This window comes from Rhinoderma darwinii, chromosome 4 (assembly GCF_050947455.1).
Source record: "Rhinoderma darwinii isolate aRhiDar2 chromosome 4, aRhiDar2.hap1, whole genome shotgun sequence".
NCBI classification, from domain to species: domain Eukaryota; kingdom Metazoa; phylum Chordata; class Amphibia; order Anura; family Rhinodermatidae; genus Rhinoderma; species Rhinoderma darwinii.
This window is the reverse complement of record NC_134690.1, coordinates 237,260,412-237,283,420: the sequence shown is the minus strand read 5'-3', so window position 1 is coordinate 237,283,420 and position 23,009 is coordinate 237,260,412. Positions and strand designations below refer to the sequence as shown.

Genomic DNA, 23,009 nt, shown 5'->3' with positions numbered 1-23,009 from the left:
TTGTTGGGGAGAGACGGAGGCCCCGAGTTGCATAGGTTCATCCGAGTTTTCCGTGGAAGAATGAAGCAACGGAACCTCGGGAGCCATCATGGGGGGGTCAGAGGGGAAGGCACAAAAATTTTCCAGTCGTCGTTCCCTGAGACGTCGGTCAAGACGTACCGCTAAAGCCATAACCTGATCTAGGGAGTCAGAAGAGGGATAGCTAACTAACAGGTCTTTTAGGGCGTTCGACAGACCCAATCTAAACTGGCACCTCAAGGCAGGGTCATTCCACCGAGAAGGTACACACCACTTCCTAAAGTCAGAACAGTACTCCTCAACGGGTCTCTTACCCTGACGTAAGGTCACCAGCTGACTCTCGGCAAAGGCAGTCTTGTCAGTCTCGTCATATATGAGCCCGAGAGCGGAAAAAAAAAGATCAACGGAGGAAAGTTCAGGGGCGTCAGGAGCCAAGGAGAAGGCCCATTCCTGGGGGCCGTCCTGGACCCGGGACATAATTATACCCACTCACTGGCTCTCAGAACCTGAGGAGTGGGGCTTTAAACGGAAATAGAGCCTACAACTCTCCCGAAAGGAGAAAAAAGTCTTCCGGTCCCCTGAGAACCGGTCAGGCAACTTGAGGTGGGGTTCAAGAGGTGAGGTGGGGGGTACTACCAGGGTAGCATCATGCTGGTTGCCCTTCTGAGCCAGGGTCTCAAGGGGGTCCATAGTTATGTCAGGGACCAGGGTAGAAAAGGTATATGGGCCTGTGATTATGTAATGACGGGGTAGGGAGACAGACAGGTGAGCCCTAATCTACCCGCCACTCAGTCCCTGCCTACTTGCAACGGCCCGTCCTAGCCGACGGCGTACAACTGGGCGACGGTCCCTACGCTCAATAAGTGCACAACAGACAAGGGTACACAGAAGCGAAGGGAAATGGGGCAGTTGCCCACGGCAACACAGTGAGCAACAAGAGTAGTGAACGAGCCGAGTCAAACCAGGAGTGTACGAGGTACCAAACGCAGAGCAGGAGAGTAGTCAGTAAAGGCAGGGTAAAAAATGAAGCAAGGTCAATAATCATAGCAGGAGCAGCAGAGCCAGGAAACAGGAAAGAATCACAGACAAAGGAGGAGCAGGAAATGCAGGCATAAATAGACAGAGGGCGTGAGCTAGCTCCGTCTGGCCAGGCTGTGATAGGCTCTCCCACTCTTCAGCCTCCCAGCCTGACTGGTAGAAGATCGTGTCACTCTCTCAGACTTAGGAGCAGGTGCAGACTGATTACCCACGGGCGTCGACACAGAAGCTGTGTCTGGCAGATCCTTTACATTTTCTGTGAGACTATATTTAAAGGGAAAACGTTTTCAAAGAATAAATTTAAACTAATACATTCAGTTTGGAAAAAACTCTTTCCAAACCTTTCCCTTTTTGTAGAAGTTCGTAATTAAAGGGAAAAATCTTTTTATAGAATTTATTAAAATTTATACAAAATGTATGTTATCCCAAAGTGTGCTTGTCTTGTTTCTGGAATTTTTTTCTTTTGTTTTGTATATCTGCTTTCTGAAACGGCACCGTGCTATATATTTATTTCATATTTTGGGATCTCTATTAGGTATGGTTTAAATCCATTTTCCTTTTCTAGGACTGAATGAAACACCTGATTACGATCATTAAGAGTTATCTTTGAAACCTTTTGCCATTAAACTGTATATGTTTCATTGGATGTCTTTTTGGTTACCAAGAAAATTTTAGTTAATGTTACACATTATGACATATGACTCTGATCTTGTTATATAACTCAAACTGTTCTGGAAGGGAATTAGTCTGCATTTTTGAGTCTGAGGATTGCTGTCAGATGTTTTTGGGTTTAATGACAAAGACCGCTGTTTTTTATATTTTATCCTGACGAAGTGTAAAATAAACTAGTAAAATTATCCAATGTCAATGTTTTTATTTTTGGAATGTAGATCTTAGGGCAATGTGCCACCTCGTCATCAGCAAGTGACTGGCCTTAGCCAGATGCTGGAGCACACGGAGGGAAAATCTTCCCAGAATGTTGGCCCACAAATTGAGCCAGAAGACATGGGCAAAGAATTTCAGCCTCAAGAGTCTGGACAGGCCACAGCAACTGTGCAAGGCACCTCTTCAGCAACCCAGACAGTACTTCCCCGTCCACAGCAATGTCGAGGGGGGGGGGGCGAAAAAGGGCGAATACCACAGACAAAGGCAACACTGTCGAGTCCCAGGCCTTGACTATGATAAGGAGGGTAGAGGCAGAGGATGACCTGCATAATTTTGGATACTCTGTGGCTGGTCGCTGTCGACATATGCCTCAGAATAGGCAGGCTGCCTTCATGACATGTGTTTTTGCCCTTTCTGACTTTTTTGAAGCCCCCGAGCCCCTAATAGATGTGGCAGATTTAATTTTCCACATGCACACACTTACTGGGCGTAGGGCTGACCCTTCTACTGCTGTGCCCCACAGACGCCACCTGCCTACTCTGGTCCTCAGTTCACCAAGAGCCACACGCGCCACCTGCCCACTCTGGCCACTCAGTTCACCAAGAGCCTCCTTTTTCTACCTGGTCTGCTCCTCCTACTTCTTCTTCCTCATACCGTTCTTTCCCAAATCCCCCATCTACATATTCTTCTTCTTATCCCGCTAGCTCTTACTTTTCTAACATTCCTCCTCTTCATATCCATTCTCCTTCCTCTTACAACGTTCCTAACACTACCTTCTCCTCTGTCCCCTCTTCGTGTTCCCCATTTTCCCCTCCTAGATATCATACCTTCCCCTAGCTTTGCTGTTTTTGTTTGACGTGCACTTTTTGTTTTTTCCCTTTCTCCTGGTCCTTCTTTTGAGTCAGTGTGAGGGTGTGGTTTCTTGGTTCCTAAGTGATATTGTTCATTATCACTGATTTGGAGTGTATTTGTACGAGGGCCTGTTTTGTTTGTGAGCAATATGTTCTTGTTTTTTGACGGAAAACGTCCACGTTTAAAAAATTATTTTTGAATTACTGACTCTTAATTTTGCCTTTATAACATGTTAGATAAGAGGTTGTTTTGCCCCAGACCTTGATGGCATATCTCCAGGATATGGCATAAAAGTCTGTCAGATATGCGTGGCAACTCCGGAAACCACACCTCACTTTTCACACCTCTAATCACTCCAATACACACACTTAGGCAAAATGATAATACTCTTGAATTTTTTATTTTTAAATTAAGCATTTCAACATCAAAATTCTTAAGCTCACAGGAGGATAGTTACAAAAGATGCAGTGTTTTGCCACGAGATGGATTACTGCTGCGTAGGCTGCACACCACCAACACAGGAATATTGCCAGGGCACAGCCCCTTCAGAACTCATGAAAAAATCAGAAAACATTTCTCTAACTCATACACCACAACTGGGGTGGGTACTAGAACCCCAGTTTATGCCACTGCCAACATAGGACATATGTGACTCCCCTTCTACATCTTAGATCATATCAGGACCTTTTATAATATGACCATGGTAAAATTGACCTTAATGTCTGAAAATGACTCGACAATATTACTTGACTTGACAATAAAATTGGTCATAAATTTAGTTATAGTTTTTTTTTTTTTTAAAATATTGTCTAGATAAAAAGTATGAGTCATGTTTTTTTATCAGTCTCTGCTCTTTGAACTGTAAGATAAATACAAATTATGACAGAATAAAAGAGGAATAGCTTTAGGAAAGTGTAAAGTTCACATTTTAAGGAAACTCGGATTTGTCATAAGGTTAAAAATAGAAATGTCATGTGTCATATAACAGGTAAAGTATAAGCAACTGCCTGAAGAATGTCTAAAAAGTCTTCTTCAAGCACAGCTCTTTGCACCATACAGACTCTTGTCACATTCCAGGGACGGAACCTTTTTCTCAGTTTTCCCACCCACCAAGCCTCCTGTGTGAAAGGTGATCACACCTACTTCAGTGAAAACGTATCAGCATTTGCATAAACTGTGCGGCGAGGCATTGTGATTTGTCTTACTGGAAAATTGCCTATAGCAAAATCCTTTCTATCTCACTCATCTGGTATCAGGAAGGTTATTCGTCTGGCTATACTCGTATTGGTAAATCTTTTAGAGCCAGAGAATTTACTTTGCACAGTAGGCGGCACTTGCAAAAAGAAACAAACATACCTGAACCAGGAAGTAAACTGAAGAGATATTCCAGTAAACCAGTTTACCTGGGTACAGTCTTTAACAAGGTGCGCTCTTCATTCAATGCGAAATGCATACAGACTCAGGGACCTCAGTAGCTGTGGACATTCAGTTTTATCTGCGTACTTCTTATTACCATTTCTATCAACTCTAAAGCTGGGATTATTTAACATATTATCGGACTTGTATAGAAAAGTAATATATTTTCAAAGAGACAAAAATTTTTACTCAAAGATCATACTCACCGATATGACGAGGAGAAATAATCTGTAATAGAAACTTTATTTGAGAGAACCAGGAATTAGCATTTCAACTGTGAATATGGGGAACCTCTGCAGGAAGCATTGTAGCTGTTGCTTACTGTCTTGTAGCTCCTCTGAAGGAGAAAGTAAAAAGAAAAATGACAAAGTAAGTGACATCGTTTTTGTGAATATTCATGTGGAGAGCCCTGGTTCACATCCTGTGCAGCCCCCAGAGACACCCCAAAATGTAATTATACATTCAAGAAGAGACAGAAATGTAAATGAAGCCTATGTGGCTTTATATGATTATGAGGCTCGCACAAGTGAGGAGCTAAGTTTTTTTGCCGGGGACCAAATGTTTATCTTAAATTTTACTCACGAGAGTTGGTGGAAAGCTAAAGCCTTGACACCTCGAGGAAAAGCTGAAGGATTCGTGCCAGCAAACTATGTCGCTCTTGTCTCCAGTATTGAATCTAAACCGTAAGTCAAAATGCTTCCATTCTACATGTATAATGTGGGAAATAAAAACATATTTATTACATTCAATTATAGGCATTTAGGTCATGGCAGAACAGTTACATAGTTAGTATGGTTGAAAAAATACATATGTCCATCGAGTTCAACCAAGGGATGGGAGAAAGGGAAGGGATATGGGTAAACATGAGCCATATGATGTGTTTGTAAAGCCCCCTAGGGAACAGGTGTGTTTTTATATTGAAGAAAATGATCTGATCTATTGTATTATTTATTGCGAAATTCATTACATTGAGTCTATCAGGCTCTATCATTTTTATGATATTATATGACTTATGTGTATGATTTATATAATATATTTTGCACTTAATCCTGTAGATATTAGGCACCTTCTGGTCATTTAGGAAGGTAGCCAGCATATCACTCGCTGACTTCATGGTTTTACCTGTGTGACATTTGTGGCCTCACCTATGATTGACTAGAATAAAGCTGTGTTGTTAAATGCAGGGGTGTAGTGGGACAACCTTTATAAATATGGGACAAGCTGTTCATTTTTAACGCTTGATACGCTAAATGCCCATATTGCATTTGGATTGCTTTGATGTAAATAAACATTTATTTTTGTAACTTACTCAAAATTTGGTCTGTAAGCTGAAATCTAGAAAACCCAGTAACAGAACCACGATTTATTTTACATCCATGTTGCAGCTGTATAACAGCAGTACTATATGAATGTGAATAATCATGCAGAGCTTTGAAAAGGAGTTAATTTCAGATTGAGCGGCTTTCCGTAACTAATTAAGTATTTTATCAATGAATCCAAAGAAATCTAGGCATACAAGCTACAAAACACATACATGTGTACACTACATGACCAAAATTATGTGCACAACTGAACATCACATCCTACAATAGTTCCCACTCTTCTGGAAATACTTTCCCCATGATTTTGAAACATGGTTGTAGGGAGTTTTGTGGATTCAGTCAAATGTGCATTAGGGTTGACATTGGGCATTAAACATTATGTAAACCTTTGAATGGCATTTTTTTTTTTACAAAAATGTCAGTCAGTGTGATTGGTGCAACTTTATAAATAGTTTTTATTAAAAATTATCTTTACATTTTGAGATACAGCTGCTCTGTATTCTCTATACAGAACATCTGTCGCTAAATCCTGCTCCCCCCAGGTCCGCGGGACTGACGGGTTCAGTCAAAGAGGGTCCACGCAGGATCTACCTGTAATCTATCATATCTAAGTTCATAATTTACTGTTCAAAGGCTCAGCAGTTCGTCCGTAGGATAGGATAAGCCATCAGTGTTCAAGTCTCGGAAACCCATTGTAAATTTTTCCTCCTGCAGGTGCTCCACTCATCTGTAAGTCATGTTACTGTAAAGTGAAAACTTCTAATAGCAACAACTCAATGCGGTAAACTACTTAAGTTAACAGAACTGGGCCACTGATTTCTGAAGCCATTAGATTTGGCTATGATGCTCCAAACTGGCCCTGAATACAATGTTAGCACAATAACTGTTTGTTGACAGCTTTATAGACTGGGTTTCTGTGGCTAAGCAGCTGCCGAGATGAGATTATCAAACATAAAGCCAAGGGTCAGCTGAAGTGGTGGCAAAACACACTGCCATTGTATAGGATTCTCTAGCAGTGGAAGCTTGTTTTCTGGGAAGATAAATCATGTTTCATCATCTTGATGTCTAACAGCTGTCTTTTCCAAAAGTGTAGCATCCATAAGGCCCCATGTACACGAACGTGCTTTTGCGGCCACAATTCCCCCGAAAATCCACGTGAAAATTGCGGCCCCATTCATTTCTATGGGGCCATGCACATGACCGTAGTTGTCCAGGCTGATAGCAAATAATGGCCATGTGCACGGCTCGCGATTTGCGGGTGGATCGCGGGTGATGAAAGAGGACTGCCAACTGTGAAGCAGGCCTTAAAGGTTATGTAAACCTTTGGGCTTGTCCACACTTAGCGGAATTGCTACGTATTTTCCGTCCGGAATTGCGGACTGAAAATACGCAGCAGAATACAGTAGCAACAAAGTGTGTGAGATTTAACAAATCTCCGCCCGACCAGAAATTGACCCGTGGTGTGTATTTTTCGTACCGCAGCATGTCAATTCCTGCTGCAGAAAGTGGACTGAATTGCTACATTTTTCAGGAGATGTCACCATCTCCCAGCATTGAGAAAAACGCAGCAAAATCCGCACCATTTTCTGCAGTAAAAAACACAAGAAATGGTGAATTTTTTCTGCAGCGGAAATCCTGCTTGTTTCTGGGGAATTGCTGCAGAAACTTTCTGCAGTCATTCTGTTACGTGTGGACAAGCCCTTTGAGTGGCATTTTTTTTTTTTTAATAAACTGGTCAGTCAGTGTGTTTGGCGTAACTTCCTAAATACTTTTTAATAAAAAATGATTTTTACTTTTTGAGATACAGCTGCTCTGTATCCTGAGACCTGACGGTTTCAGTTTTAGCGGGTCCTGTGTGTCTCTGACAGGTCCAACCTGTAATCTATCATTATTGTTGCTACCCTTAGATCACTGTTATTAGTGATCTCTATATGGGAACTGCAGGGAACACAAAGATAATGTTTCCTGCTATCCTGTGCCCCTAAAGTAAAAAAATATAAAAATACACTAGTACAGTAAAATGTAAAAATATTTCTTTTTTTTTAAAAATAAAAAAAATAGCCCCTCCTTCACAAAAGTGCACATTTCTCTCAATCGACACGCACCAATTTTAGACAGGAACGCATTTTGCATGGACATCAGCTGCTCAGGCATTAATATGTCCCGGTCAGGCAGAATGTACGTTACACCAAACAAAATATTTATCCCCCCCGCCCGCCACCAACTTTAGTCTCTTCTACTGTTTACAAAAGAATCTCTGTACTTGGACGATTATCTTCCATGTACAGATGCTGAGTCTAAAGCTAAGTGAGGGAGATACATTTAAAGCTGAAATAGTGTTTTTGTTCTCGGTGCTGTAGCGACATAATAGGTTACACAATACAGACATATTTGACATCACTATGTGCCAGAGAATTTGAGGATTCATTTTTGGAGTAAATATCAGGCCAGTCTTAAAACATAGCTTGAAAAAACTTATTTTTTTTTCTTGTTTCTGACCATTTTTCCCTAAAAAAGACCTACAAAATGAATTGGCATCCAATTTTAAATGATAAGAAAGCCCTATGTGTCCTGCAAAGAAAGAAACCAAAACTTTTGAGGTAGACTTAAGGTATGTTCACACGGCTTATTTTCGGCGAAAAACAGCCGAAAAATTGGAAGCAGAATGCCGCCAAACATCTGACCATTGATTTCAATGGGAGAACGGCGTTCTGTTCCGACAGGCCATTTTTTTACGCAGCCGTTTTGAAAAGCAGCCACAAAAAAGAAGTGCATGCCAATTCTTCAGCCGTTTTTTATAGAAAAATAGCTAAAAAACTCGCAAGTTGCTTAAAAAACGTCTGAAAATCAGGAGCAGTTTTCTCTTGAAAACAGCTCAGTAAGTTCAGACGTTTTTTATTCTGTGTGTGCACATACCCTTAGAAACAAAAAAAAAATATCACCTTTGTGAAAATGCAGCATTTCAAAAGGTGACATTTTGGTCTGGTCATATGGGCCAAAAACACTCCCCGGTCGTAAAAGGGTTAGGGTATGTGCACACGATGAGAGGCTTTTACGTCTGAAAAGACTGACTGTTTTCAGCTGCGTCGTTTCAGACGTAAAAGCTCCTCCTCGCATTATGCGAGGCGTCTTTGATGCTCGTAAATCTTGAGCTGCTCTTCATTGACTTCAATGAAGAACGGCTCAAATTACGTTGCAAAGAAGTGTCCTGCACTTCTTTGCCGAGGCAGTCATTTTACGCATCGTCGTTTGACAGCTGTCAAACAACGACGCGTAAATGACAGGTCGTCTGCACAGTACGTCGGCAAACCCATTCAAATGAATGGGCAGATGTTTGGCGATGTATTGTAGCCCTATTTTCAGACGTAAAACGAGGCATAATACGCCTCGTTTACGTCTGAAAATAGGTCGTGTGAACCCAGCCTTAGTCTTACAAGACTTTTTTTTACCAGGTGCAGCCCAAGGCCGGGTTCCCACGTAGCGAAAAAGCTGTGGAATTTCCGGAATGGAATTCTGTGCGGAAATTCCACCACATTTACAGCTGCAGCAAATTGGATAAGATTTTGAAAATCTCAAATCCAGCCTGTGGAAAATAAATGCAGCGTAAACGTTAATAAATTGATCTGTAGTGCAGAATTTAAATCCGCGTTTTCGATGCCTTTTTTTTGCAGGTTTTCCCCATTGATTTCAATGGGGATGCAAAACCCGCAACAGATAGCCAAGTGTTTTGCGATCTTTGCAGTGGAATGCCAGCGATTCCACCGCAAAAATCACAACTCAGAAAAAAAAAATCATACTTACCCAGAACTCCCTGCTTTTTCCTCCAGTCCAACCTCCTGGGGTGACATTTCATCCCATGTGACTGCTGCAGCGAATCACAGGGAGCAGCAGTCACATGGGCTGCATCGTCATCCAGGGAGGCTGGATCGGACGGCAAAGGAGGGATGTGTCACCATGGCAGTGGCCGCGAGAAGTATAAACATCTTTTTTCTCTACCGCTGCTTTCCGCAGCTGAAATTCCGGCCGAAAAAATGGGGTTTTCAGATCGAATGTGCTGCAGGTTTCAAGTCGTATGCGCTGCTTAGATTTTACGCTGCGTATCCGACCTGTGGAAACCTGGCCTAATGGTATTTTCCTGCTTCTTTTTTCTCCCATAGATTTTTCTTAACACTATTGTTTGTTTTCACTCTCTGGGCATATTTGTGTAATTATCAAAATGCTCCTACTAGGGCCCTTAATTCTTCCACTATGGTCCCTCAAAAGCAGGCTTTTAAAGTGCTCTGTACACTATAGGTTCTTAACACCACATGCAGTAATAAAATGGCTGCAGGTCACTGGGCTGTACAGGAGTACATGCCAAAGGCTGAGTTTCACCACGAAGATCTTCTCCTGCATTTAGACCAGAAAACATAGAGGATTACTGTACCTAAAAGGAGTAGAGAGCTATCAGCCTGTGAGAAACGTGTGTTGGGGTGCTGGACAGTTTAATGAAGGATTATCTCATGGTGTATTGTGGGTAATTCTTATCTGGTTGCGGTTCGGATAGTGTCATTATGGTGCAATCTGGAGAAAATTTCTATGATTTTTTTTTTTTTGCTATTGGTATGAAATTTACCTTATTTATTTACCTCTACTACACTATTTATTTATTTTTAACGCTTATGAATTGTGGATTACGCCTGACTTTGCAGACGGCATTGTCCAACATAGTTTTGTTTTTTTGTGTTTTTAATTGTCTTTTTTCAGCTGTGATTATTAACTGTGATTAATAAATATATATTTATATGATCCATTTGGTACCAAAAATATTTAAATGAAGCAGCACTCCTGTAATAAAGTGACTGAAGCAAAGCAACTAGAGCTTAATCTACAGCTTCAAATGCCATACAAGAAAAAAGATTGCAGCACCCCAGCAAGGTCCAGTAAGAAAATCTGTGGTTTTATTTCTCCGTGTTTAGAGCCAAGCAACGTTTTAGTTCCACCATGGAACTTTTTTCAAGCAAAAAAAGTCGCCATGGTGGAACTGAAATGTCGCTTGGCTCTAAACACGGAGAAATAAAACCACAAATTTTGTTACTGGACCTTGCTGCAATCTTTTTTCTTATATGATCCATTTAGATGTATCGTTTTAATATACCTAGATATCAGTATTTGGAGGAATGTTGTCGTTTTCTATTTTTCAGGCAATAGTTGAAGAGTGCTCTGATTTCAGAGAAGGGGATACCGTTTTGGTAACTTCTCCTGTACAGTCCAGTAACATTCAGCAGTTTTCTTATTTCATGCATTGTTAAGGACCTAAATTGTACAGAGCACTTTGGAAACTTGCATTTGATTAATAATCATGGTATGTTAAATACCCCAAGTAGCTCCACTTCACAAATTTTGAAAATTGTACTGGAGTTTTACTTTAAGCACTTTTTCAAGATAAATTTAATCACTGGCACTAGACTGTTCAGCAAGAAGAAAATCTTGAAGTCAGTTTCCCTCATTCTCTGTCACTGATCGTCTTCTTGTATGAGTATTTAAAGGCAGGGGTAAGTACAACTTTGTAGTTTACTTACTGTTAATATTTGGTTATTTTATTCATGCAAATTCTGTGCGACATTACTGCAACTAGGTGTCTCCCTTCCTGTAATCTGCTGTCCTCCCCCTGTTGTCAAGTAAAATCCGTCAAATGTAAGTTCCTGAGATGTCTTCTTAAAGGGAACATGTCACCAGCATTTCACCCATTGAACTCTCATCTCCCCTCGCTGGCTGCTGCTGTCAAAAGTTCATTGGCATTATCCCCTCTCCCAAACTCAGTAAATAGCGGTTTGCAAACATTTTGCGCCTTTTATGGTAATAATTCGGCAGTCTTGTTCATTCCTGTTCTTATGCTCGTCCACCGCCGAAAACTGGCCCGCCCTGAATGTCAAATCTTGTCTGAGATAGCCCGCATGCGCCTGTCATGTATGGTCCAACACCCTTCCCTGCTGCGTCTGGGCCCTAAATCTAGTTACTGCGCATGCGCCGCTATGGTGTCTCGATAATAGCAGTGTCCGTAGGAGTCGTTGCCCTGCTTTCCCAATACCCCTGGATGGCATATCTGCAGTAATATAGAGGGTTCAGATAGCACTAGGTTATTCGATGGGTGAATAGGGGCCCAACCCACTGTAGACTGTGAAGAAGTATAACACACACCAATAGGAGTAGATTCAAAAGAAGAATTTTTTATTTTATGCCAGTGTGAAACATTGCACACTAGCATAAAATAAAACATTTTTCTTTTGAATCTACTTCTATTAGTGTGCGTTAATCTTCTTCACATATCTGCAGTAATGTTATATCACTTTCTATTGTATTATTGCAAAAGTCAGGAAAAAGCTGGGTAACATGACTGAAAGACTGAATAAACTTCTTAACAATTTGACAGTAGAGGACAACTTAAAGAAGCACTCCCATGAAAATTTGTACTGCTTTGCCCATTTGCAATGGGCATCTTGTACAAGTATATGTTATTTACTTGCTCACCGAGTCTCATAGACTTAGGGCGGATTTACACGAACGTGATATACGTCCGTGCAACGCGCGTGATTTTTACGCACGGACCTATGTTAGTGTATGGGGCCGTGCAGACAGTCCGTGATTTTTGCGCAGCGTGTGTCCGTTGCGTAAAACTCACGACGTCCTATATTTCTGCGTTGTTCGCGCATCACGCACCCATTGAAGTCAATGGGTGCTTGAAAATCACGCGCACCAGGATGTGCGTGATTCGCGCAACAGCAGTCAAAAGTATGTTTGCAAACAGAAAAGCACCACGTGCTTTTCTGTTTACAAACATTCAAACGGAGTGTCATAATGATGGCGGGGCGAAAATCACGCAGCCGCACATCCTATGTGATGACACACGGAGCTGTTTAGTGCCTTTTGCGCACGCAAAATGACGCGTTTTGTGCATGCGCAAAACGCACACGCTCATGTAAATCCGCCCTTACATAGAGAAACTGGCTTCCGGTCCACACATAAGATGCTGTGTGAATTGGCCAGTCAGATTAGAGATCACGTGACCACACGGGCAGCCGAACGGAGCCTGCGTTTTGAAAACTAGACACTCTGTGAGCAAATAATTATTATATACATGTACAAGATGCCCATTACAGACAGGCAAAGCAATAAAAATTTTCATGGGAGTGCTTCTTTAATCATATGTATGTCTGTTACATGTAGCTCCACCAGAAGTCCTGCTGCTGCATTAAAAGTGTATTGTGCAATGCATTCTGTCACATGGCACTTGCATCAATGGAAAAGAAAATGAAAAAGTCATGCGATATGATTCTGTATAAGCCGCAGAGTATCAATAAATGTCCACAAATGTACAAGATAAAGCTCAGAGAAGGATCAATGTTGATTTTTTATAAAAGGGTTTTAATTTTCAATTTAAAAAAATAAAAAATATTGAGCCCTAAATATTAAAAAAATATATACTTGTCAATATAAGGCTATGTTCACACGGAGTATTTTGGGGGAGGAATATCTGCCTCAAAATTCCGTTTGGAACTTTGAGGCAGATATTCCTCTCCCTGCACGCCGATTTTCGCGGCAATTATCGCGCCGTTTTTCGCCCGCGCCCATTGAGCGCCGCGGGCATAAAACAGCGAGAAATACGCTTTCTCCTGCCTCCCATTGAAGTCAATGGGAGGTCAGAGGCGGAAGCGCCCGAAGATAGGGCATGTCGCTTCTTTTTCCCGCGAGGCAGTTTTACTGCTCACGGGAAAAAGACGCCGACGCCTCCCATTGAAATCAATGGGAGGCGTTCTCGGGCCGTTTTTGCCGAGTTTTGCGACGCGGTTTCCGCGTCAAAGAACTCGGCAAAATACCCCGTGTGAACATAGCCTAATGATCTTTAGAATTACTCACTGTTCCCTCACCACTGCTGCTCAGAGCCCCATCGAACCTCCTTCACGGTTGCATGAGCTGCATGTCACGTAAGCTGGACAGTCAATCATGTTCTTCCGTAGTGACATCTCTATGGACAACATGTCACTGCACTGGGTCCGCGTGTACACATAGATGTGGGCAGTGACATGAGGAGCGTCCTCAAGGGAACAATGAGCAGACCTAAAGGTAAATATAATGAGATGTTTTTTTATTTTAACTTTTTGGGCGAAATTTTTTTTTCCATTTCTGGGAAAAACCCCTTCCCATCGCAGTCATTTTTCGTCTTTTCAGTTTAGTTTTTTTTCCTCTCCGTATTCTAAAAGCCCAAACTTTTTTATTTTTCTGTCAACATAGCCATACAAGGGCTTGTTTTTGCGGAACCAGTTGTAGTTCTTAGCTGCACCATTTATTGTACCATATAATGTACTGAAGGAAAAAATCTTTGTGGGGTGGTAGAAAAAAAAAAACTACGATGTTTTCATCGTCTTTTTGGATTTTGTTTTCACAGCATTCAACGTGCGTTAAAAACGATATGTTTACTTAATTCTGCAGGTCAATACGATTACGGCGATACCAAAATAATATAGTGTTTTTTTATGTTTTATTACTTTTATAAAATTAAAACAATTTGAAACAAAAAATTGTTTTGGGTCGCTATATTCTAAGATCCATAACTTTTTTATTTTTCCATCGATAGCAATGTATTTTGCAGGATGAGCTGTCGTTTTTTATGGGTGCCATTTTGGGATGCATGTGACTTTTTGATCACTTTTTATTAAATTTTTTGGGGAGTTGGTCTGATCAAAAAACAGCAAATCTTTTAAATAATTTTGACATTTTTGTCCCAGTAGGAGACTTGAACAAGCGATAGTTAGATCTCTGCTAGAATACACTGTAATGCTTATGTATTTTTGTATATTTTATTTTTATGGCTCTCCTATTAAGGGCTTAATAGGAGGACAAAGATAGCAGGCCAGGGGGCCTTCTGCACTGTAACGGCGCGGGATGTGGACCCACTGGGCCGTACCGCGTAGCGGGATAGTAGCTGGCCAACTAGATACAATACAATGTCTATAGTACAGAAAGGGTACCTGAGGAAATGTAGACAGTAGCGGTGACACAACCTGACTTTCACTGTAGATGGCACAGTAGATGCAGCGGAAGACACGACTTGACTTTCACTGTAGATGGCACAGTAGATGCAGCGGAAGACATGACTTGACTTTCACTGTAGATGGCACAGGATACAGGGTACAGGCAGCAGGAACGGGTAACACTGGGAACTGGAAAACACTAGGAGACCATTTGCAAGACAAACTTTAGGCATACAACAATGCTCAGGCAAGGATCAAGTGGGCAGAGCCCTTTTATAGTCAAGCAGCATTCTGGGCTAATTACTGATTATTGACAACTGGACGCGTACTGGCCCTTTAAGGCCATTCACGCACGGGCACGCACGCCCTGCGGGAAACAGTCTGAGAACCCGGAAGTGAGTGCCAGCGTCTCCCTGGAGGGAGATGCCGCCGAGAACACAGACGTCCATGGCCGCGGCCGTTAGAGGATAAGTCTGAACGAAGGTCCGCGGCCATAGACATTACATGCACGTCTAGGCAGTGTGTAGAAGTGGAGACTTGCACAAACATTTCCCTATTGAAGTCTACGGAAGTTATGGAAACAGTCTTGCAGGACATCAATGCCTTAAATGGGGTTTCCAGCCAGTAAAAATTGATGACTTATCCTCAGGATAGGCAATCAAAAACTGATGGGTCAGGGTTCGACTCCCGGGACCCCCTGCCGATCAGCTGTTTTGAAGGGGGTGCAGCACTCGTACGAGCGCTGCTTCATCTTCATTTCTACTTGCTCACTGTGAACCTTCAACACGGATGTAGCGACGATTCTCAGGTATTGCAGCCTTCTCCCATTCACTTTAATGGGAGAATATGCTACAATACCTGTGAATCGCCGCTAAATGTGTGTAGAAGATTCACAGTGAATGAGTAGAAATGAAGGGGAAGCAGCGCTCGTACGAGCGCTGCACCCCCTTCAAAAAAGCTCATAAGTGGTGATCCCGGGAGTTGGACCCCTACCCATCAGCTATTGATGGCGTATCCTGAGGATAGGCCATCAATTTTTACTGGCTGGAAAACCCCTTTATGTTGGACAATACTTGTTGGGTCTCGGCACGCCATACACGTAAGGTAAAAATAATTATGGGGTGGAGCAAGGGATTTCTCATCTAAACAGGATTTGTAGATATGGAAGATTTTTTGTTAAATGTATTTATATCTTTACCCTCTAGAACCACAATGACCTGATCATAGTGTTTCATGTTAGGTTTTTCTCTGTAATAGTGTATTTAAGTACAACTGTACATTTTTTTATTTGCTGCCATTATGCAGTACTGCTACAGTCACACTACAGCTATCATCCGGAAATTAGCTAGTTTATATCTCTATAAACTATAAGGTGCTCTTACAATTTGAATAAACTGTTCTGTCTATATTTACACCACTGGTGCCAAATTAATCTTTATTACTCTTATATGACATTATGTATTATATAAAGGTATAAATAAGCTTTATATTGAACTGTGATGAGGTTTGTACAATAACATATAGTAAAAGCCGCAGATTTTGCATCTATATTTTAAGCCAAAACCAGGAGTGAAAGCTAAACAGAAGAAATATATAAAGGAAGACCTTATAGGTCTTCTCTCCTAAATCCAATTCTGGTTTTGCTTAAAAAAGGCAATCAAAATCTGCACTGTGTGAACGAGGCCATAAACTGTTACTACATTTCCCACCCATCCCCATGCATTTTGTGAACTAACAAGGTCTCCTGGTGAAACTGATAAACTTAGGTAGAGAGATATTCTGGGATTAACAAATAATGCATTCAGGGGTGGGATTCAAATTTTTAACAACAGGTTCCCTGTTTTTTGGACGAAGACATCCGGGGGGGTTCACTGTGTTTTGCGGTGTATCGGGCCATTGAAAATGATTCTAATAATAAAATAAAACAATTATGATATTCCAAATACCTCCTACATTAAAGTGGACTCTAAATAAAGAAATTCCCTGTCCAGAATGTTTTAGTGTGGATTGTCACACTATTTATATAATGACATAAGCGTTCAGACATTACCTACCCACACATTATATTAAACTCATCCATTACGTATAGGCCTATATGTGCACATTCAATAGCCTAAGCGTGCTCAGCCTATTTAGTTAGGCTGTGCACATGAGAAGGGTGGAGGACAGTGCGGTGTGCGCAGTAAGCCAAGACAACTCTCCCAGCTAATGCACAGATACGGCGCCAGGAGAAAGCTCAGTACATATATACAGCACCAGAACAAAGCTCAGTACATATATATATATATATATATATATATATATATATACAGCACCAGAACCAAGCTCAGTACATATATACAGCACCAGAACAAAGCTCAGTACATATATACAGCACCACTACAAATACAGCTCAGTAAAGAGATAATTTGCTAATTTAGTTTAACCCCTGCCATATAAGTTTGTACAGCATAAAACTACAGCTCCCAGTATAGCCAGAACGATGGTAAGAATATGCTGGAAGTTGCTGTTTCACAAAAAAGAACGATACACACATCATGTCGCTGCAGATCATACAGTGACTACAATACTGAGCATTACATTACATCAGACTAGGTTTGTCTGATTTTACAACGTGACACCGCTCGAGATATTGGGATTTGTGCTGCTTCAAATACTTTATTTTTTACAGTACTGAGCAGTCACAGGGAGAATAAACATTTACATTTAGTGACTCACCGTTGACGACTTCTCAGATTGTAGTCGTTCTCTTTACTTTTCCATCTGGTCCAGAACTTTATGATGCCTTCTGGCCATGACCCATTTCTGCGGAAATGGGTAAATTTGCTGCTCAGATGTCTTCGGAAGCTCACTTTTTCAACATTTCTGCACCTATAAACGAAGAGCAAATTCTTATGGTACCACACTGAATTTAATAGTAACATACACTGTGCCCCTGAATAAAATTGTGTCAAACACTGTAAATTAATGCACCACACACAGTGCCCCCTGTAGATAGTGCCCCTCATAGAGCCCTCTGTAGATACTGCTCCCAGTAGATCCCTCTATAGAAAGTTCTCCCCATAGAGCCCTCTGTAGGTAGTAGTGTTCCCTGTAGATAGTGCCCCCTGTAGCGTTCCCTGCAGGCAGGGCCCCCTGTAGCATTCCCTGTAGATACTGCCCCCTGTGGCATTCACTGTAGCGTTCCCTGTATAGTGCCCCCTGTAGAGTTCCCTGTATAGTGCCCCCTGTAGCGTTCCCTGTATAGTGCCCCCATAGATAGGCCCCCCTGAGGCGTTCCCTGTGGATAGAGCCCTCTGTGGTGTTCCCTGTAGATAGAGCCCCCGTGGCATTCCCTGTAGATAGAGCCCCCTGTGGCATTCCCTGTAGATGGAGCCCCCTGTGGTGTTCCCTGTAGATAGAGCCCCCTGTGGTGTTCCCTGTAGATAGAGCCCCCTGTGCCCCTGTGGCGGTCCCTGGAGATAGGGCCAGCCCCATGTGGTGTTCCCTGTAGATAGAGCCCCCTGTGCCCCTGTGGCCGTTCCTGTAGATAGAGCCCCCTGCGGCATTTCCTGTAGATAGAGCCCCTTGTGGTGTTCCCTATATGCTAGAGCCCCTTGCAGCGTTCCCTGTTGATAGAGCCCCCTATGGCATTCCCTGTAGATAGAGCCCCATGTGCCACTGTGGTGGGCCCTGTAGATAGGGCCCCATGTGGCATCCCCTGTAGATAGTGCCCCTGTGGCGGTCCCTGTAGCTAGGGCCCCCTGTGGCGTTTCCTGTAGATAGAGCCCCATGTGGCGTTCCCTGTAGATAGAGCCCCTTGTGGCGTTCCGTGTAGATAGAGCCCCCTATGGCGTTCCCTGTAGATAGAGCCCCTTATGGCGTTCCCTGTAGATAGAGCCCCTGTGGCATTCCCTGTAGATAGAGCCCCCTGTGGTGTTCCCTGTAGATAGAGCCCCCTGTGCCCCTGTGGCTGTCCCTGGAGATAGGGCCCCATGTGGTGTTCCCTGTAGATAGAGCCCCCTGTGCCCCTGTGGCAGTTCCTGTAGATAGAGCCCCCTGTGGCGTTTCCTGTAGATAGAGCCCCTTGTGGCGTTCCCTCTATGCTAGAGCCCCTTGCGGCGTTCCCTGTAGATAGAGCCCCCTATGGCGTTCCCTGTAGATAGAGCCCCATGTGCCCCTGTGGTGGGCCCTGTAGATAGGGCCCCATGTGGCATCCCCTGTAGATAGTGCCCCTGTGGCGGTCCCTGTAGCTAGGGCCCCCTGTGGTGTTTCCTGTAGATAGAGCCCCTTGTGGCGTTCCCTGTAGATAGAGCCCCTTGTGCCGTTCCCTGTAGATAGAGCCCCCTATGGCATTCCCTGTAGATAGAGCCCCCTGTGCCCCTGTGGCGGGCCCTGTAGATAGGGCCCCATATGGCGTTCCCTGTAGATGGGGCCCTATATACAGGGAATGCTACATGGGGCCCTATCTACAGGGAACACCACATGGGGCCCTATCTACAGGGAATGCCACAGGGGTCTCTACAAGAAACGCCACAGGGGGCCCTATCTACAGGGAACACCACATGGGGCTCCATGTGGCGTTACCCTGTAGATAGGGCCCCCTGTGGCGTTCCCTGTAGATAGGGCCCCCTGTGGTGTTCCCTGTAGATAAGGGCCCCCTGAGGCGTTCCCTGTAGATAAACGCCCCTATATAGGGGACATACTAAAAAGAATGAAGAAAAAGAATGAACAATATTAGTAATGGGCGAAAATATAAAAAAATATATGAGTTTTTTATGTTTCGAAAACATGGAATGAACAGATTTTCTTTGTAGTTAATGAGAAAATAAAAACAAATTCCATAGAAACAGATGTGTAAAAATGTTTACTGTGCTTGATAGACCTGGAATGAACACATATTCAATAGAAACAGATGCATAATTATTTTCCTGTGCTTGAGACCTGGAATGAACAGGATATAAGTGCAGTTTATAAGGGAATGAATACATATTCTATAGAAACAGATGTGTAATTGTTTTCCTGTGCTTGATAGATTCCACTATAAACTACACATAGATCCTGTTCATTCCAGGTCTATCAAGCACAGGAAAATAATTACGCATCTGTTTCTATGGAATATGTGTTCATTCTCTTATAAACTGCACTTATATCCTGTTCATTCCAGGTCTATCAAGCACAGGAATTTCCCAAGGTGTCTGTTTATATGGAATTTGTGTTTATTTCCTCATTAACTACAAAGGAAATCTGTTCATGCTATGTCTACGAAAAATTCATTAGTAATAATGTTCATTCTTTTTAGTATGTCCCCCTATATAGTCCTCTATATAGTCTTCTGTAGTTCTCGTTCCCTGTATAGTCCCCTATGTAGTGCCCACAGTAGAAGGAAAAAAAACCCACATTTTCTTACATGACCCGTTGCCGCGCTATCCTCCAGCAACGTCAGTCTTCCTCCATCGGAACGATGCAGCGGCGCCATGACGCCATCGCGCCGACTGCATCATCACTAAAGTGCCGAATGGCGAGGCATCGTGTACCTCGCCAGGGCAGCGCTAGTCAACTCAATTGCATCCGTGTCCTATAGACGTGGATACAATTTAGTGCAGGGGACCGGTTCCGGATTCACCCGGCTCTGCGAACCGGCTGTCATTTTAACAACCGGTTCGGGAGAACCAGGGCAAACCAGTCGGATCCCACCCCTGAATGCACCTCCTACTTCACCAGATAAGCCAGTAGGCCATAGCAGAGTACAGCTCTCCCAAAATCCCAGAGCTAAATCGTTTAACTCCAACATCTTACTAATGTCTACCTTTAACACTACCATTTCTCCCTATTAGGGTGTGTTCACACCTTAGTCTTTAAAACCCGCGCCATAGATTATTTACGACTTTTCTGACCTTTGAGGGACAGACAATAGTAATAAAAAATAAAAGTAAAGTAAAGTGCAAAAAAAATGTATAATAAATGCACATAAAATACCCACCCCAAAAAAACGTCGTCCCCCCGCCAATCATTGTTATAACGCTAGCCTTGACCCAATTACCTAATATAGACATATATTAAAATTTACGGTAGACAATGACGATCACAAATAAAAGGTCTATTTTAGGGTAAAATTATGTTATTACGAAAAAAAAAGCTGAAAAGTAAAAAAGCTTACACTAAAACAGCAAAAAGGATGTGTATAAAATTGATAAAAAAAGAAACCTGCATTGTCTATGGAAAAAACATTGCAAAAAACACGTCGCTAGCCCAACAAATAAAAAAGTTATAGCCATTTAACTAACTCGTGCTAAAAATGGCAGTGTCAGACCGGCTTCTGCTGTGTGATCTCTCTAGTGAGATCACAGTCCTCACATCAGCGGCTGACGGGAGCAGAAGGGAAGAGGAGAACATCTCCTTCAGCGGCGTCTGTACTGTGGATCACCTCTGTGTGTGTGCGTGGGTGCGCTCTCCTCTCTCCAGCTCCTGTCAGTCAGTGATGAGAAGACTGTTATCTCGCGAGAGAGATCACACAGCAGAAGCCGCTCTGGCACAGTCCGCAGCACATTGGACAGTGTCAGAGCGCTGACTATCACCCCCCTGCCCTTTCCATGAACACCCCACTGACAGTACAGGGGCTAATTTACATATCGGGCGGCAGTAATAACGGTACCGATAGCTCTAGAACGGTAGAGGCTAGACAGGTAACTTAAAGTGCCCCAGGGTCTGTGCAGCAGCGCCTATAAGATGGTGCACTCAGCTGCACATGTATGGGGTAGCGAAATGTTCTCCTTAAGGCTATGTTCACACAGAGTTTTTTGACGCGGAAACCACGCCACAAAACTCGTCAAAAACGGCCCGAAAATGCTGCCCATTGATTTCAATGGGAAATGGGGGCGGTTTTCTCTTGCGAGCGGTAAAACCGCCTCGCGGGAGAAAGAAGGGACATGCCCTATCTTCGGGCGTTTACACCTCTGACCTCCCATTGATTTCAATGGGAGGCAGAGTAAGCGTATTTCGCTGTGTTTTATGCTCGCGGCGCGGGAAAAATACACCACGAAAATCGGCGTGCAGGGAGAGGAAAATCTGCCTCAAACTTTCAAACGGAATTTTGAGGCAGAATTCCGCCTGCAAAAAAACTCTGTGTGAACATAGCCTAACTTCTAACAGTGCAGGAAAATTTCTTGCATATTAGGGTATGTTCACACAGAGTTTTTGCAGAAAAATCTGCTTCAAAATTCCTTCAGGAATTTTAAGCCACATTTTGACCTGCCTACAGTTTCTTGCCGCTTTCTTTGTGGCTGTTTTTGGCCACGGCTATTGTGCGCCACGGGCGAAAACCTCAGCGAAAAACGCTTTCTCTGCCTCCCATTGATGTCAATGGGAGGTCAGATGGAAACGTGGGACTAAAGAGCGTGATGCATTTTTTTCCCGCAAGCTTGAAATCAATGGAAGGCGATTTCGGACGTTTTTTAAGCTGTTTCTGACGCGGTTTCCACGGCAAAAACTACGCCAAAAACTCAGTACGAACTAGCTCTTAAGGGGACACTCTGCCTGGAGGCAGAATGCCTTGCATTTTTAATGTGGTTCTCTCTGACTGGTACTATTTATTAGGGCACTCTCTTCTTGGCACTGTTTATAGTGAAATTATGGTATTGTAAATGGGGACACTCCGGCTGTTGTTATTGGAACATGGTCAGTTTTTGATGACCATTCTCTCTGAATGCAATGCTCACAATTGACAATTATGTGTTTGAGACATCAGTAAAAAGTAAATGTTATAAGAATTTTTTAGGTGAAATGATTATAGTCATTCGTAATAATTATAGTCATTTCTATGTTTTGATTTGCCATGGTAATTCTTTGTCACATTAAAAGGAATGCATAGTGTTTTAATAATGAAAACATTACTGTAGACAATGTAATGCAAACACAGTACCTGGCGCTCCATCAAGTCACAGATTTGAAAGGGCATTATGTTAATATGTACATTGTTTTGTCCTCATCTGACTCCTACTTACTAGTTACTGACAGGGAAAGAAAAGGTTTATTGTAGAAGAAACTTGCTAAAAAATTTAACTTCAATGGTCTCTCCAAAGTTCTCTCAGTGTTGGAACTCTAAGAACTTTCCATCTGTCACTGTTTTTAACATATATAAGTACTCACAGATTTGGTGAGGATTTCCGGAAACAATAGCACACCATGCTGCGCTATTGCTTCCGTTAAAATGAGGGACAACCAGACGGAAAGCCAACAAAAAACATTAAAGTCAATGGGTTCCACTGGCCACCGGTGGTGTCCTTGTTGCAACAGAACCTTTGCGTCCGACTCCTCTGACGGAGCAGAACGACGGAATTCCCTGACGCAGATGTAAACAGGGCCTTATATGTGGTGTTAGATAGGACTGCAGGTAACATCTACTACATTATCTGTATTCAGAGTGTTATCACTGTGTGTAATCTGTGGTGTTACATAAGCCTGCAGCATCTACTACATTATCTGTACT

General features: G+C 42.7%; 1 protein-coding gene across 1 annotated transcript in view; it reads left to right on the top strand.

Moving 5' to 3' along the window:
• The first annotated feature begins 4,491 nt into the window (after positions 1–4,491).
• The window catches only part of FRK (fyn related Src family tyrosine kinase), a 124,292-nt gene continuing 105,774 nt past the window's right edge, over positions 4,492–23,009 (top strand). The window contains exon 1 of the mRNA XM_075864234.1: positions 4,492–4,892. Within this exon, the coding sequence (XP_075720349.1) occupies positions 4,492–4,892 (401 nt within the window). The remainder of the gene's footprint in view (positions 4,893–23,009) is intronic.